The sequence below is a fragment of the Erpetoichthys calabaricus genome, chromosome 17 (assembly GCF_900747795.2).
Source record: "Erpetoichthys calabaricus chromosome 17, fErpCal1.3, whole genome shotgun sequence".
Lineage (NCBI taxonomy): Eukaryota > Metazoa > Chordata > Cladistia > Polypteriformes > Polypteridae > Erpetoichthys > Erpetoichthys calabaricus.
Genome location: NC_041410.2, coordinates 94,222,451 through 94,239,856, shown reverse-complemented (window position 1 = coordinate 94,239,856; position 17,406 = coordinate 94,222,451). Strand labels below are relative to the sequence as shown.

General features: G+C 42.0%; 1 protein-coding gene across 1 annotated transcript in view; it reads right to left on the bottom strand.

Moving 5' to 3' along the window:
- The window catches only part of prkcsh (protein kinase C substrate 80K-H), an 86,860-nt gene that overhangs the window by 10,941 nt on the left and 58,513 nt on the right, over positions 1-17,406 (bottom strand). Inside the window, exon 15 of the mRNA XM_028823007.2 lies at positions 8,673-8,747. Within this exon, the coding sequence (XP_028678840.1) occupies positions 8,673-8,747 (75 nt within the window). The remainder of the gene's footprint in view (positions 1-8,672; positions 8,748-17,406) is intronic.

Below are 17,406 nucleotides of genomic sequence, written 5' to 3'. Positions count from 1 at the left end.
CTAAAGCAGCTTCAAAATAAACAAATGGATGATCTGAAAAGGCGAGGGGCCAGCACTACTTTCTCACTAGTAACAGTCAAACACATAAGACGTCGAGAGAAACAAATGAAAGAGAGCACATTTTTTATTGTAAACTAGGGGGGCTCCGCCCCCTGCGCTACGTGCCAGCAACTTCGCATCTCTGCTCGTCACGCATGTGGATTTCACTTTCACCAAACAACAAATCTTTTATTTCTCGCAGATACGCTTCTTCATTAGGAGGTAACACGACTTTTCCCTGATGGCAACACAAATTAGACGATCTACAAGTCTCCAACTTAAAGTTTAAAGCCAAACAATATCTACATACTTCTGTCACATCACCTATGTCCATATATTCAATCTCTTTTAGCTGTTCCGTTATTTCACCGAGTAATAATTTCCGTGCGTTAGCACTAATGCAATCTTTACTATCAGTTTTTTCCAGAGTTTCGAATTTTACTAACTTTCATAATCTCTAACCTGATCTTCATGTGTATCGCCCCAACGTTTTTGAACCTCTTTACGACGTTCTACTTTGTCATCTGCTCTTTGTCTTTTATTTCCGACCCCGCTTGGAGCTGAGAGCGCAGGAACAGAGTCTGACGATAGCATTCACACGACTGAGAGATGATTGGACCGCGGGCGGTAGAGAAGAGGGTGGGACTTGTCAAGATCTCTTGGCCAAAAGTCTCATCTCGCGGGACCTGAAATCATCTCCGAGAAAGTCTCAACCTAGGATTTCCTTTTATAATAGAGAGATATGGAAAATATGAACTAATATTTCAGCTAATTACAAAATCCCACATACTAATTAAAATACAATTAACAAGTAAGTCACAAATATGCTAATGACAATGGCACAATGAGTTTACAGGGGAAAAAAAAAATCTTTTTTAAATGTACACTTTGCCCCGTTGAGGAATATTTAAAATGTAGAGGGAAATTTGCCAAACCAGGCCTTTAAGTTCATTCAGGCCCTCTCTAAAGTTCACCACCAAGTCCAGTCACTTTATTTATAAAGCATTTAAAACAACAGAAGTTGAACAAAGTGCTGTACAGCTTCCACAAATACAGCGTATACTGATAAAAATACATCAAACCAGATTAAATAAATAGCATAAATATTATAGGAAAATTTTAATTTAAAAAATTAAAAGCTTGGCAAAAAGAAAAACTTTCAGATGAGATTTAAAAAATAACCAAAGCTGTGCTGACCTAACATAAGGCAAAGCTTAGGGGGCAGCCACTGCAAAAGCTCAGTTCCCTCTGAGCTTCAGTCTACATGTCAGAAAGACCAAGAGCTTCTGGTTAGAGGACCTCAATGACCGTCAAGGAGGGTGTAAGAGATCAGCAAGATAAGAGAGGGCTAATCCATTCATTGATTCCGTAGCAAACTGGAAGCCAGTGGAGAGAAGCCAAGACTGCTGTGATGCGATTCTGTTCTCGTGTGCCTGTTAGAAGCCTGGCAGCAGAATTCTGGACTAACTGTAGACGAGCAAAGGGCAGTGTATAATGAACTGCAGTAGTCAAGCCGAGAAAAGAGAAATGCATGATTCACTTCTTTAAAATCATCTACAGACTTTAGCTAATAACCTCAGCTAACAGAAGCAGGCTTTAAACAATGGAGTTAATTTGTTTATCACATTTAAGAGCATTATCAAAAAATATCACACCAAGATTTTACTGCAAAGGGTTTACAGTAAGTTGTCAGGAGCCAAGATTACTTGCAAGAGCACAATTAAAATCAGAAGGAACAAAAACACATCAACGTTTCAACTAACAAAAAGAATCCGCCTTCTCCTCGGGGACTTTTTCTTTTCTTTTGCAAGAAAAACTCAAATTCATTCATCAGAATAAAAGCAACCTTGTCGGACCTTCTCCCCTCTCCTTATTCAGCACTGCACTTGAACCCTGGTCATTCTTGTACCCCCTTCCCTCTTAGTTCTCATTAGGCCCCCACACCAAGGCCGATGTTCCTTACAGTGCAGTCCTTTTATCAAAACAGACTAAAACAGCACAGAAAGGTACAAATGGACACGACCACAAAATGCACATCACAAACCGTTACACACTGAGCGTATATGGCGTCTATTCTTTTACTCACAGCAGGAGAGGATTAAAAGGGTGTGGATCACGTCAACCCACAAATAGCGGCCTACCAGTCCCACCTAGCTAGACAGAGATGTGCTGGTCTTGGTGTATTTAAAGACCTTCATGGCCCAGGAACTACAAGGGTTACACCACTTTGTGAGGATCCTACCCTACTCAGCAATCCAGGTATCTCCGCCTTGACTTGTTAAGGATCTGATGAGCTCTTTTGTTCTCAGATCTTTTATTCTCAAGAATAGGCTCATTTTTTTTCCTTTCATTCCTTTGCCTGGTAGAGGAAAACACATCTACGAAACTGTCTAAATATTGAAATATAAGACATTTTAACATCAGTCATACGCAAAAGGGAGGAATAAAAACAATCACACTAGAGTCTAAAAAAACAGAAAGGAAAGTAAATGATGTAAGCACAGAAGATCTTTACTGTGGACAACTGCCGTACTGTGGATGAGTTTGGACAGCTGAATATGCGCGGTTTAATAAAATAAAAAAAAATAAAAATGCAGTACTTTTGAGTGCAAAGCAGACATTTAGAAATCAATGCACTTTTTAAAAAGTTCTAATCTCCCAAACATCACAGTAATGTTAACGGAGTACAAAAAGCCCAAGACCATCCTATCAGTCCTATGAGGGGCAGTCAAGACGTTCCCGGAATTGTGATATACAGTAATCCCTTGCTACTTCGCGGTTCACTTTTCGCGGATTCACGACTTCGCGGATTTTATATGTAAGCATATCTAAATACATAACGCGGATTTTTCGCTGCTTCGCGGGTTTCTGCGGACAATGGGTCTTTTTACTTGCTTCCTCAGTTGGTTTGCCTAGTTGATTTCATACAAGAGATGCTATTGGCGGATGGCTGAGAAGCTACCCAATCAGAGCACGCAGTTAAGTTCCTGTGTGCTGCTGATTGGCTCAGCGACAGAGTGTTGCATTAACCAGGATGTCTCATCTCACTCACTCATCATTAACGTGCTAATGCTTCAGGGGCCGTGTCCAAGCACCAACAGAAGATGCAAATGATTGCAGAAAAGGTAAAAGTTTTGGATATGCTGAAGGAAGGGAACAGCTACACCGCTGCAGGACATCGATTCTTTTTATTTAAAAAGGAGGAAAAGCATATAAGATCTACGGCTGCAGTGTCCTTTAACCAGGGCGCAAAATGAGATGCCAGTGGACGTGATAAGGCAGAAGTCTGGATGGAATCTGCTTTAGGAATCTTTGCAACAAGGTCGACGACGTCATGACCGCCTACAAGCTGCTACGTGTACTTCGCTATACAGTAAGTGTAAACTTAACTACCGATTTCATATTGCTTAGCAGTTGTCCCTGTTTTTAATAGAGTAAATGGTGGGTTGTAAACAATACAGGGAGGGTTTAAAAACGTCCAAATACAAGTTAAATAATTAAATAAATATAGTGTCCCTACTTCGCGGAAATTCAGTTATCGCGGTCGGCCTTGGAACCTATCTCCCGCGATAAGTGAGGGATTACTGTAGCGGGAGAGAGCGGTCAGATTCCGCACACATTTTTGTGGAGGGGAGCGCAGCACGTCTGTAGAGAAGTTCCAACAGGTCTGCATTGGTTTTGTAGTATTGTTTCATTTACCATTTGAGTTAGACGTGTGCGTAGTCATTCAGCGCAGGGTTGCAGTTCAAACAACGTGCTAACATCAAGTTCACGTGCAAATTGGAGACTCGTACGTTAGCGGTGTAGCGATGTTAGCACGTTGTTCGAACTGCGACATTGCGCCGAATGACTATCCACACGTCTAACTGGAACGGTAATTAAAATAAAACTACACACCGAAACCAATCCAGACCTGTTGTAAGTGGTCTACAGAAGTGCTGCGCTCCCCTCCACAACAATGAGTGTGTAATCTGATCTCTTACTCTCCCGCTATATCAGGGTTTCTCAACCTTTAAGTATTTGCGACCCGAGTTTTCATAACAGTTTTAATCACGTCTCCCTAACGTTTTTCTTGAAACCCTAATAAAATTTATTCCTATATTTTAAGTTTAAAATTTCCTTACGAATAGCGAAATTACGCCGCATATGGCAACATTCACACTCCCTTTTTTGTTACTTTGCACCCCCCCTGTGCTATATCACAATTCCGGGAAACTTCTCGACTGCCCCTCGTATATCACGGAAAGGACAGTGGCCACCTAAGTGTGCCCAATTACATTACAGAAGCCACTAAAACAGTGCATGTTACTGGGCCTTTATATATCATCACTACACAAAAGCTTGTTGAGTTCTTAACTGTGTCACCCTGTGAAGTGCCTTGTAAAATGTCAGCACAGAACATCATCTTCATCACCACAGGTCAAAGGAGGTTATGCTGAACCTTTATAACACACTAGTGTGAAGTTTTGGTCTGGAAAAAGTCCAAAGAAGAGCAACCAGGCTGACTCCAGGGCTACAGGGAATGAATAATAAGATTGAAAGAATTGTACCTTTAAATTTTTAGCAAGCAGAAATTAAGAGGAGACACAAGTGAAGTGTTTAAAATTATGAAAGGAATCGGGATAGTCAATCAAGACCGTGACTTTAAAATGACCAACAAGAACACGGGAGCTTTGATGGAAACTTTAGGGTACATTTTGCAGAAGCATTACGAAATTTTGCGTAACAAAAGAGAAGCCTACTCATGTAAATTACCAGGTAGCGTGGTGGACTGTGGGACTTCAGAGATGTTCAGACCTCAACTTGATGTTGTTTTGGAGGAATTAGGAGAACAGGAATGGAAAGATTTGTTGGCCTGTTCACGTCAAAAGTTGCTCTAATATGTTGAGGCGTGCAAGTTTTGATGAATGCGGAGTAGCACAAGAATAACCATTCGACTGGATCAGGGGTCGCCAACTCTCCGGTCCTGGAGGACCACCGTGGCTGCAGGTTTTCATTCCAACCCTTTTCTTATTGAGTGACCTGTTTTTTGCTGCTAATTAACTTCTTTTGAACTAATTTTAATTAATTTGCTCTTGAAGACTCAGACCCCTTGTTTGTTTTTCCTTAATTAGCAGCCAAGCAATAATGAGATACAAAATGAGCCAAAACAACTGGTGTCCATCATACAATAACTGAAAATAAAGATAAGACGAAGGTCTCAGGAATGTTAGTCTGCTCAGGTCCCCAAAACATTTTATCAGTGCTCTTACAAAAGAGAAAAATCAACAGTTTCAGAAATGTCTCTTAATGCACCACGCCATGGAATTAAAGAGCTGGTTGAATTAACGACAAGAATCAGCACCTCATTAAGTGGTTGGTTGGAGTTTGAGGCCCTGACTTAGCTGGTCTTCTGTTGGCTCCCTCACTTCACATTTCATTTCTGTTTGGGTGCCATTTAAGGAAAGAAATTAAGCAATTCAGAGGAATAAATCTTAAAGCAATTCAATTAAAATTGAAAGTTAATCAGCAGCACAATAGCACACTCATTAAAAAAGGGTTAGAATGAAAACCTGCAACCACGGTGGCCCTCCAGGACTGGAGTTGGTGACCCCTGGACTAGATAGAGCACAAGAAATAAAACATTTTGGATTTCGTAAAAATGCCTTTCATAGCAATGACACAATATTTTCAAAATACTTGGGCCAACTCCAAGAACACAGCCTACCTCGTCAGCGTTAGGTACAAGAGAGGAGCCAGCCATAGACAAGGCACCAGTCCACTGTAGTGCCAACTCAGAATCAAAAAATAACCTAACCGGTTCATCTTTGGAATTGAGGAAGAAAAACCAACATGAACATGAAAACTCCACAAAACTGTTGACCACAAGCCTGAAACCCAGATCCAAGATGATGCAAAGCTTGTGTGCACCCATTACCCACATTGCAGAAAAGCCAATTCTTTTATGAAGTTACTCCGCACACACAAAATGGATAAGCATGATGATACATTAATGATGCACCAAGCACAGCTGAAATTTAGAAAAACCTCCTTTCTGCCCAACAGAAAAAAATGACAGCATGCTATGCTACAGATCTCTGTTACAGAACTCGCGCGGTGAAGCCATCAAGCACTCCTCTCACACCTATCTTGCCATGACCGTGACCACCTCTGTGTTTAATGCCACCATGGAGTTTTAAAAGGCTGACTGATTTAATAACCAATCGCATCCAAGTTACCCAAACCATTGACTGCACGCTAAGCAGTTGATGGGGCTACTCAAGCAAATAAGGGCAGATGCGATTTTCCAACATTGGAAGTTCAGGTACCCAGTCACACTTACCAACTTATTTTCACTGATGACCTATCACAGGCAGGCATACACTGTGATTTAATGGGCTCGTGAACAGCTGGAGGCCTTTTGAACAATTGCGTGCGATTGCATGGCGAGACTGACACTGTGAAGAATGATGGGATATTCTGCGCTGTGTTTCTAAAGTGGACTAAGAGTAGCTAAGCTTGCTGTAAGTATTTGCTTGACTCGCTTTTATCTTATAATTGGACAACCATGTTACTCATCCTAATCTGGTAAAAGCACAAACATGAAGTGCTACTAAGGATTTGCAGCTATTGGTCAACGGTTTTCCTTTTTTGAAGAGTCGGTCATAGTATTTGTTAGAAGGGGTATCATACAGTGAATGCAATGGAGCCAGTCCATCTTCCATCCCATGAGTCACTGAATGCTTCTCAACCACACTTGCCATAGCATAAGCAGTATGCAGTCGCTCTCTGCTCATCAATGGAACTGAACTGCACAATCGCCTCGCATGACCCCTCACACCTGACAAACTAACACTGACAGTTCCCAAATTTTATTTTTGAACACCAGCACTGTGACAATGCGGGTTCGCACCATGCTCCCATCCGACTACTGGGAGCTCTTGAACCCAACATCGTCTGTAATGTCACCAATGAGCTAGGCAGTGAGGCACAAAAAAAGCAAGGGGATGGTGCAAAAAGTGCAAAGTGCTTTTATTTAAAATCAACAAACAAAAAACGAAGTGTCCAAAATAAAGTGCAGCGTATCAAAATAAGCCATTAAATAAATAAACCATTAAAATGAGTGAATTTGTGGAGGTTAAAATTCAATAAACAGAAAAATCCTTTTTAAAACGAGGTTAAAACAATGGCTGGAAGCGGTCCCTTTAAAAAGAAATCAGCCTGGTGCCTTTCTTCTACTGGCGACTCCCCTGCTTCTCCCATCTAGACAATGCACCAGGGGAGTCACCCTAAGCTGCAGCTGACCTGCTTTGCCTGCTGGTCTGGTGGTTTCCCGATCCCTGGCTTCAGTTCTGCTCTCCCCAGACCGAGACTTGGGTTCCCCAGCGACCAGGACGCTCACACTGGGGAATCCACCTCCCAAAGCCTCCCGACTCCTTCTTCTGGTCACTCCTGCTCCTCAACTACATGCTCAGCAGGAGTGACCACTACCGACTGCCCTAAGTGTCGGCCAAACACCCCGCTACGGCTCACTGCTCAGCTGCCTTCTTCGCTCACTCACACACTGGCTTTCTCCTGCCTGCATCCAGCCACCTTCTTCTCTTCTCCTGACCTCCGTTCACTTTTTTCTTTTCCCCCTAGCCGCCTCGCGCTTCTATTTATAATGGGGACGTGGATCAGATGTGGAAATTAGCAGCTCCCGGCACCAATTACGGATGCGGACGACTCCACACCTGTGCACTTAAGTGAGGACCATCCGCATCACGCGTCACCCGGGAACTATTCCTGCCACACATACCACACCCCCCTCACTAAGCCACTAGTGCGCCAATTATTTATTTTAAAAAAAATGTCCTTTTTGACGTGAGCTGTGGACCCGCCACATCACAAGGACCTTTAAGCCATTCACTTGATGTCAGAATGGACCTTGTAACTTACAGTGAGAGGCTTTACAAAACTTTCAACAACTTTCTTGCGATTTTGTGCCAGTGTGATAAATCACTCAGAAACTTGCAAGGAGGGCTAGAAGTCACAGAGGGTACACCCACCTTAAGTAAACAAACAAATTAGCTCTATACAGCAATTAAATAAACAAGACAGCAGCACAGCTTGTAAATATTTAATGACATATAAAAATGGCCTATACTGCAGAGACTTTTTTTTTCCTCGTGTCTCTGTTCCAAGAGCTCTCTAGAATTAAAACCACATTAAGTAAAATCCTGCAAGGATGCAAAAACGAAACCGAAGCATTTTGTTTTCAAAAGATAATCTTTGTTATACACATTGAGTCCTGTCAAGACAATAAAGATGAATTGAAACAGAAAGCTTCTGCATGAGTCCGCATAACTGCTTCTGATGCCAGTGGGGAGAGAAAAAAAAAAAAATCTGCGTGTTTTAATAAAGGTGAGGGATACCAGCCTCTGTGCCCGTCACCAGCCATGAAAAGGTTGGCAGCAATCCTTCAGTAAGTTTTAAAATGGCCTACAAATCATTTACTGATTAATTCAGACAAGGGATTATTTCAATAACCAAAAAAGATCTGATCATTGACTCTGTGGTCACGTATACATACAGTAATTATTTGTAGCCATTTGCTAAAGTCAGATCAACAGTGAACAGAGTTTTAAGTTATATCAGAGTCAAATCACACTTACCCAAGGTTAGTCTCTGAGCCTCCATATTTTGGTTTCTGAGACACTCGACTGAATGGGCACATTTTGTACACATACCTGTGGGAACACAAATGTGAAGAAACCAAAAGTTACTGCATTTTCACTTCACTTACTGTCCTTCCAGTAAGGGAATTTGGTCCGGGGGTCATGCACAGGTTAATAGGGGTGTACTGCTGTGGACAACAACAGCATTTATTTATGTGGTACATTTTCATACAAATGAGGCAACTCAACAAGCTTTATAAGATTTCAACAGATAAACATTTGTACAATTTATCATTATTTGCTAAACCAACCGACCAAAAAAAAAAAAAAGTTTCCATCTGAAAAGCAGATACCAATATTCTGTGCCCATATCTAACAAAAACCCCTAAATCTTTAATGACCACCGCACTTAGACTTTTTTTAGTGTTCACTCTTACGTCCAAATCAAGACAGGTGCAGCACAGTCTCTGCCTGCAATAATTAATACCAACATATTTATAAGAATGTCGCTTTTACATGGGATCTGAAGGACTGCACAGTATTGGCACAGGGCTATAAGGGCTGGTGTCTCCTCTTAATTTGTGTTCTGTATATAGAGCTTCTCCTCACATTATATTTCCTGGTATGCTACATATACTTTTCATTAATATTAATAACTATATATTTCCAGTAGACAGCACTAATCTCTGTTGGTTCCTACCTGCGCTCTTATGTCCACATCCTTTTATCATGCCATCTTTTTCAGCATTATCAATTTTTTCTTTGGCAGCTGGACCTTACTTCAACATCCCCAGGACTCTACCCTGCGTTTCAAGGTGTTTGACGTTTTTGGAGATTGGAGTTCTCACAATGGACACACCCCAAATATCTGCACTGTGAAGTGGCAATGGTCAGTCACGAACCTACAGTGTTAGTCTCAAAAGTGGTCTAGTTACAGTGTGAGCGGACAGGAGAAGTCCAAGTCTCAGGCACGCAGAGAGACTGCTTTTTGAACACCGCGAGAGCAGCACTCCTGGTGATGTCAGCTGAGCTCAGTTTCTCTCTCGGCTCGCACTTTTTCGGTGTAAAACTCCCACAACACTCCACACTGCTTTGCCAAATGTATAGCTATGAAATCCAACTATGAAGCATCTCAGTGCTCCGATTTGCAGTGTGGTGAACTGCCAGTGGTCAGACGTGAACCTGTAACATCAGTGTCGGAAGTGTTCTCCTTACCACGTGTGTTAGTAGGAGAACTGCAGAGTAAACATGTTAACATCACTTTTAAATTGCTTTTTCAAAATACTGGATAACTTTATTAGTTAAAGATATTATTTTCAGTGTGTAGAGGTAACTTTCCCCTTAGCTGAATAAACACAGTCAGCCTGGTTGAATGTAAACCTCCCTATATATTGCAAAGACAGTAAAGCTGTTACCACAAAGTTTGTATAAAAACACTAGGCCTCAATCCAAGGAAAATTCCAGAAGAGATTAGAGGGGGAAAAAAGTTGTTGAAACCTACCATTCAAAAAAAGGATGAAGCCACTTCTAAGGCTCTGGGGATTCCGTGCACCACAGTGAGAACCATCAAATAAAGAACATCTGTAACTGTGGGGAATCTTACCAGGAAACACCAATAGAAGGACTTCCAAGGGCACAGCAACAACTCACTCAAGTAGTAAGGAGCCCCAAGAACGTCAGGCCTCTCAAGGCTCCGAGTAGCTCATTGTTTGCGACGCCACAATAAAAAGGAGACGGTGTCAAAATGGCATTCCTGGTAGAGGTGCAAGGCAGAACCCTTCGGGAATAATATCAGGGTTCATCTTACATTTGCAAAGAAACACCTGGATGATCCCGTGTAGTGGGAAAGTGGCCCCCAACCTGCACACTGGATATCTGATAGTTTAGGAACCGAACAGGACCAGTGGAGAGATGAGACATGGACAAAAACAGAAGGATGAATGGTGCAAGTTTATTTACAAGAGTGCTGTATGACAAAAATAAAAATACAGTAGTGTCAGGTGGGCTTTGAGGAACAGTCCTTCAGCACTGACACTTCAGAAATAAATAAAAACAAAAAAGGAAAAATACGGTGTATTTACAAAAACAGTGCACTCCTACAGTAACTACACACTCACACTTCAACAATGAAGGTAAGTATTCTTTCATCTCTGGCTCAAGAAGCTCCTCCAACAGGAAGAGAAAGCAACATTTATGTATACAGTAATCCCTCGCTACTTCGCGGTTCACTTTTCGCAGATTCACGACTTCGCGGATTTTATATGTAAGCATATCTAAATATATAACGCGGATTTTTCGCTGCTTCCCGGGTTTCTGCAGACAATGCGTCTTTTTACTTCTGGTATTTGTTTCCTTAGTTGGTTTGCCCAGTTGATTTCATACAAGAGATGCTATTGGCGGATGGCTGAGAAGCTACCCAATCAGAGCACACAGTTAAGTTCCTGTGTGCTGCTGATTGGCTCAGCAACAGAGTGCTGCATTAACCAGGAAGTCTCATCTCACTCATTCAACATTAACGTGCTCTTGCTACTGCATTCAGGGGATTATCACCTTCAATCATCATCATTTTTACTGCGCAGCATATTCATCACGTCATATATAGCTACGTGTACTTCGCTATACAATAAGTGTAAACTTATCTACCGATTTCATATTGCTTAGCAGTTGTCCCTGTTATTAATAGAGTAAAGGGTGGGTTGTAAACAATACAGGGAGGGTTTAAAAACGTCCAAATACACGTTAAATAATTAAATAAATATGGTGTCCCTACTTCGCGGAAATTCAGTTATCGCGGTCGGCCTTGGAACCTATCTCCCGCGATAAGTGAGGGATTACTGTATAGCACATTTTCATACAAATAATGTAGCTCAAAGTGCAAAAATTGTGCAAAAAAAATGCACAAGGACAAAATACGGAGTGGCGCATTACCACACCACCTGGATGATCCCCAAGCCTTTATGGACAGACTGCTGCCCCCATGACCGGGATAAGCGGCAGAAAATAAATGGACAGATAGATGGACAGATGAATCAAAACTACAGTGCTCTGCATGACACAGGTCTCGATTCATGTGGCGTTGGACAGTTAAAACAATGGGGGGTGCTAGTCTGATGTGTTGAGGATGCTTTGAAAGATTTGCCATTATTGAAGGAACCAAGAATTCTGCATGTTAAAAGAACTTTCTTGAGGAGAGTGCCTGGTCATTTGTCTGCGAAACGTAACTGGGTTATACAGGGGACAATGACCTAAAACATAAAAGAAAGTGGCTCAGAAGAAACAAAATTAAAGTTTGTGTGGCCTAGCCAAAGTCCTCACTGGAACCCAACAGACCTGAAATGAGCAGTTCACACTAGCAAACCTATCAATGTGGCAGAATCAAAGCAGTGCTGTGAAGAAAGGCGAGCGATGAGATCAAACCATAGGAAGCGTTTAGACACCGGTGCTTCAGTCAGACATTTTTTCACATAGGTATGGGGTTTTGGATAACTATTCTCTTTATTTATGGAACAAAATGATTTAAAAACGGTACTGTGTGTTCACACCTGTTCTGTTTCTCTAATACTGCATTTTGTCTAGAAGTCTGAGTCCATCCATTATATAAAATATGCAGACAGGGGTTACTAGGAAGGGGGCAGATACATTTTCACAGCACTAATAGACTAGGAGTGTGAGAAACGTGCAGACAGCATCACACAAATACAAAAACAGTGTGAGGGGGAAGGTGTTTTGAGAAGACGGATGAAATATATGAAGAGACCATTTTATGAAGTCACCTCTGCCGAGTCTATTGCTGTCTAACGTATTGGTGATGACCAACAACCTTCACTAAAGCTTTAACAGGCCCGTTTGCCTAGCTTATGTTCAGATGTCAACTATACAAGCAAAGACTAATGGTGCTCATATCCCACCTAAAGCTCTAGAAATTAACTGGGGTTTTTTTTTCAGCTTAACAAAATCAAAAATGAGCTCATTTTTATGGCAATATGGATGAAGTAAAGAACTTAAATTCAGGGTTTGGGACTATTATACCCGGCACGGCCATTAAGAGTTTGGGTTTTAGTCTTGAGCTCAAATGTGTCAACTTGACATTCAGTTGTCAAGAGCGGTTCTTACCATTTTAAACTAATATCAATGTTCTCTCTTTAAAGGTCCTAGAGATAGTCCGTCACGCCTCTATCACCTCCCAACTGGATTATTGTCATGTCCTTTATGTGAGGGTGAATCAGCCTGCACGGTCTTGGCTGCAATTAGCGCAGAATGGAGCTGCCTGGTTGCACACTTGTACTAAGAGGTGGCGTTGTATTTCACCAGTTTCAGCCACATTCCACTGGCCGCCAGTGAAATAGAGTTCAGTTTAAGGTTTTCATCTTAATCTGCAAGGCCCTTCATGGTCTGGCCCCCCGGTTACCTCGCGGAGCTGCCTTGTCCAGAATATCCTCAAGCTTTTTAAGGTCTTCGGGGCAATCACTTCAGACTATTCTCACTTGAAGTCAATGGGACACACTGTGCCTTCTCAGGCCTTGGAACAGTTGACTTGTTTATTAGGACTGCTTCCTCTGCTAGTGCATTTAAGGCCCAACTCAAGACTTGTTTATTTTCCAAGGCTGCTGTTAGTTCTTGAGCCCTTTCTTTTATAACTAATGTGTTTGGTTGCAGGCATTATCTTTTGTGTTTTTAAGATTGCTGTATTTTATTATGTTGTACAGCATTTTGGTTATTCAAGGTGCTATAGAAATAAATTAACACTGACGACCTTTGTAATACCCATGTCCCAAGCACAACGCCATCTCATTTCTCTGGTTATGTGGGGACAGAAGACAACACTGAATGCTGCATTCAATGGTAATTCACTTCATCCTGCCACTCGTCTTTCAAAATGGTGTTGAGGTTTACTATAAAGACAAAAATTTGAAAAATCGGAAAGCAGAGGCAGCTACAACTCTAAGTAGCCTAATAAAGTCAAAACTTATTAGAGGAAGCAGCTTCTCTGGATACCAATTTAACAGAGAGAAACAATCCCACTTTGAGATGTCAAGTAAATGGAAATTTGTGTAAAATTTCTGAATGGGAACTGGTACGGACTACAGCACATTAACTCTTTTAGGGCGGATGTCGACAGGAGGGGTTGAGGGCAAATGTCGACAAAAGTCGACATCCAGGGATAGAGGGCGACAATCAGCTGTTAATGGCGACAAAACTCACTGTCATGTCGCAGGCATTCCCTCTGTGCTTGGAGGAATGCTAGACTCGTTGACTTGGCAACTAAACCTTGCGTGTGCGTGAGTTGTGAAATGTAAACAATGGCAAGATGGCATCGACATGTCACAAGGGAGCGAAGCAAGTGCAGAAAAGAAAACACTCGGCAGACAATGTTTTGCGCATTATGGCGGAGTCGGACTGATTTTTCAGAATCGGATTTTATTGACAGTGATCAGGAGATCAAACAAGAGAGTGACAAGCCGGCATCAGCTGATCGGACACCAGCCGATGCCGCGCCAGCTGATCCGCGCCCAGCTGAACGCATTCGCGCAGCTGATGCATCTACAGCAAGGTTCGTGTGGGAGGAATACACAGACATTGGTCCGTGGGCTACCGGACTTCACAAGACGGCATGGCTTGCTGTTGGACACGACAGATCACCAGCTGCTGAACTACTTCTGGCTGCTCTCTCCTGATGCTGCTTTTCAGCTACTGTCAGACGAGACAAACAGGTAGGCAGAGAAATTTTTTGAATCGCGGGCTGCGCTTGCATCGCATTCTCGTTTTTCGAAGTGGAAACCCACAACAAAAGACGAGATGAAGCGTGCTGTGGCATTACAAATAGAGATGGGACAGAACTGGTGATATAACTTCAGGGAGCATTGGTCCAAACGTGCTTTGTCCCCTGGTGGCTTTGGACAGGTTATGCAGCGTGATGATAAGTACGTGATGCTGCAAAGTTTTATTCAGAAAACTTGGTGGCAGTGGCATGGCACAATGGCAAACGGGTGACTTGTCTCTCTACAGTACACACTAACAATATATGTGAGAAAGTGCAGCAACAGACAATTGAAAAGTAGGCACCAAAGCAACACGTATTGTAAGCAGTGCAATGTGGCAATGACTGAAATTGGCTGCTTTGAGCGAGATCAGACTTTGCTGTGTAAAATGTATGTGATATGTATGTGAAATCATAGAGTATGCAGGCTCATACAACATGCAAGACAGTAACATTTGTCAAAAGTAAATATTTTTTGTTGATTTCAAGTGCTTTGTGTTCTTTTTTTAAAAAAAGTTAGTTTTTGGGAAAAATATTCAGCCCTGGGAGAAAAGAAACAAAAAAAAATTAGCCCTAAAAGAGTTAAGCAGCAGTGATTTCAAGATGGAAACCAGAAAACTTCTGGGGGTATTTTTCGTACGTCGCTTAAACCATCCGAGATCAGGTGCCTCATCTTGAATGAGTTAATGCCAGTGAAACTCATCCAGATAAGTCGGTTTTTCAAACGCAGCTGTGTATTAGATTAGTGTAGCTGGATCTAATCATACGAGATGAATGCGCGCGCCCGCGCTGAGTGAAAAGCCCATATATATTGAGTCTAGAAAACATGATCACCAAGTCTTTGATAGGCTGTAACAAAATGACGAAAGAACGGGCGCATTTTTTTTTCACACACGCGGCGCAAGACCTTTTATTCGAAGGACACGAAGAATTTCAAGATTTAATTTACACAAGGGGTAACACTGCAAAAGCAGCCCAGACCAGAAAAGACGGCTGGCAAAAAGTGGCCGAAAAAATTAAACGCTAAGTAGTGTACATTGTACTTAGTGAATGCAGCGTTTCATTTCCTATGTGTCAGATTAATTATTATTTAATACGTCATAATTCCAGATCAAACGTGAGCACAAGGAGAACATGGGAACAGGTTAAAGTGAAGTACAAGAATATACTTCAAACTGGTAAATATTGGTATATAACTATTTAAAGAATTGTTGACATGAAGAATCATATATAATATAGAAAACATTAATTTTAAAGCTAATAAGGAGGCAGACAAGCAAAAAACAGGTGGAGGTCCACGCGGTCCAGACCTAACCCCTGCAGAAGAGTTGGCTCTCCAGCAAAATGCCCATCGCCCTGTTTCTGAGGGCATTCCAGGGGGAAGCTCCTCCTCAGAACCAGTGGCAGGAAGTAGTGGTCACTTCATTTCAGGTAAAGGATGGTCATTGCATATTTGTCCTCCATGTGTGCTATAGGTATGTTCCATATAGCCCTCTTTTTTGTTGGGTCAGTTGCAAGGAATGTCATATCCCTTGAACCTGTGTCTGACCAACGAGATATTAACGAAGGTCAAATATTTGATGAAGACACTGTGTCTGATTATTCATCAGGAGGAGAGGTACACTTTCCAAATAATGTTTGATCAAACTCCACTCTGATCAGTTCCATGTGACCCAATCACATTTGGAAATCCTGGTAATGAGAATGTTAGGCTGATTGAGATTCTTCGTGGAACTGTGGGTGTTTTAGCCTGTGTATTACCTACCTGCAATGGCATGAAACGCCTCTTTTGTCTGCACACGCAGGTGTCCAGGAAACACAATGAAAACCTGAAGGAAATGTTTCAGAGCCAAACAGACTTTACGAATTGCCTGGCAAACTGCACTTTTCGATAGATGTTCCGCATCGCCTACAGTATATAAAAAAGTGCCGCTTGCAAGAAACCTCAAAGCAATGCGTACTGTCTGTGTGGTTGTGAGAGCCCGACTTCGCCGAGTTTGACTTCGAATATACGGAGCTAATAAATCTTTGAGGTACAATATTCCCCCTCGGCTAAAGCGGTATCTTTCGTACAGAATTTCCTCCGGGGGCAACAAAGGATCTTGCCGATCGCGCAAAACCCTCTTTATATGAAATTCTCTTCCTATAATTTGCACACCAATATCAATTGGTCGCTCATTCATGAACGGCGAAGCCCTGACTGGATGACTTCCACACCGCTACTGATCACGTGTGTAAACTAATCCTTGTTTACGCAGAACAAACCTGCTCCGATCAGGTTTGTGGATTTGGATGTGTTGCTATGACAACACTTCCAGCAAGAGTTTCAAAAAACCGACAGATCCAGGATCAGGCCAAATCGTCAACAATTACATCCGGCTAAGCGAGTAATCCACGTACGAAAAATACCCCCCGGATCACACAAATCTCTTAAGAGAAATGTCATGTTATTGCAACAGATACCCCGACGGGTCTTTGTAAGTGTCTGGATAAGATGCTGTCACGGTTAGTAGCAAACCCAGCGAGCGCCTTGAATCTGTAAAAGGTAGCTGGCATCTTGCATAGCCTTATAAACATAAGACACAGCTGATGGAATTTCAGATTGACGGACTTACAGACTTGTGCCCATTGCCATAGCCAGTAGGCTACCATGCAGCATGACAAAAACATGGCAAAGCCCTACGAGCTCCGCACGGCAGAATGTCAGTTTAGGTCCACCAGCTATTGTTCAGTTCCTTGGCTTCAAATTAAAATATCCCTCCCTTCCATTTAATTAATCTGTTCAATGCAATGTCCAGGTTGCATGGAGCCAGAAACTATTTTAGCAGCGCTTGGGTAACAAGGCAGGTACCAATGATAGATGAGCGGAAACTTCAAATCAGATCAGATCAGTTACGACTTTAAAGTTAGAAATGGTGGTTAAACACTTCAAGTCTGGCATATTTCATTAACAACTGAAGAATGCTTTAATGT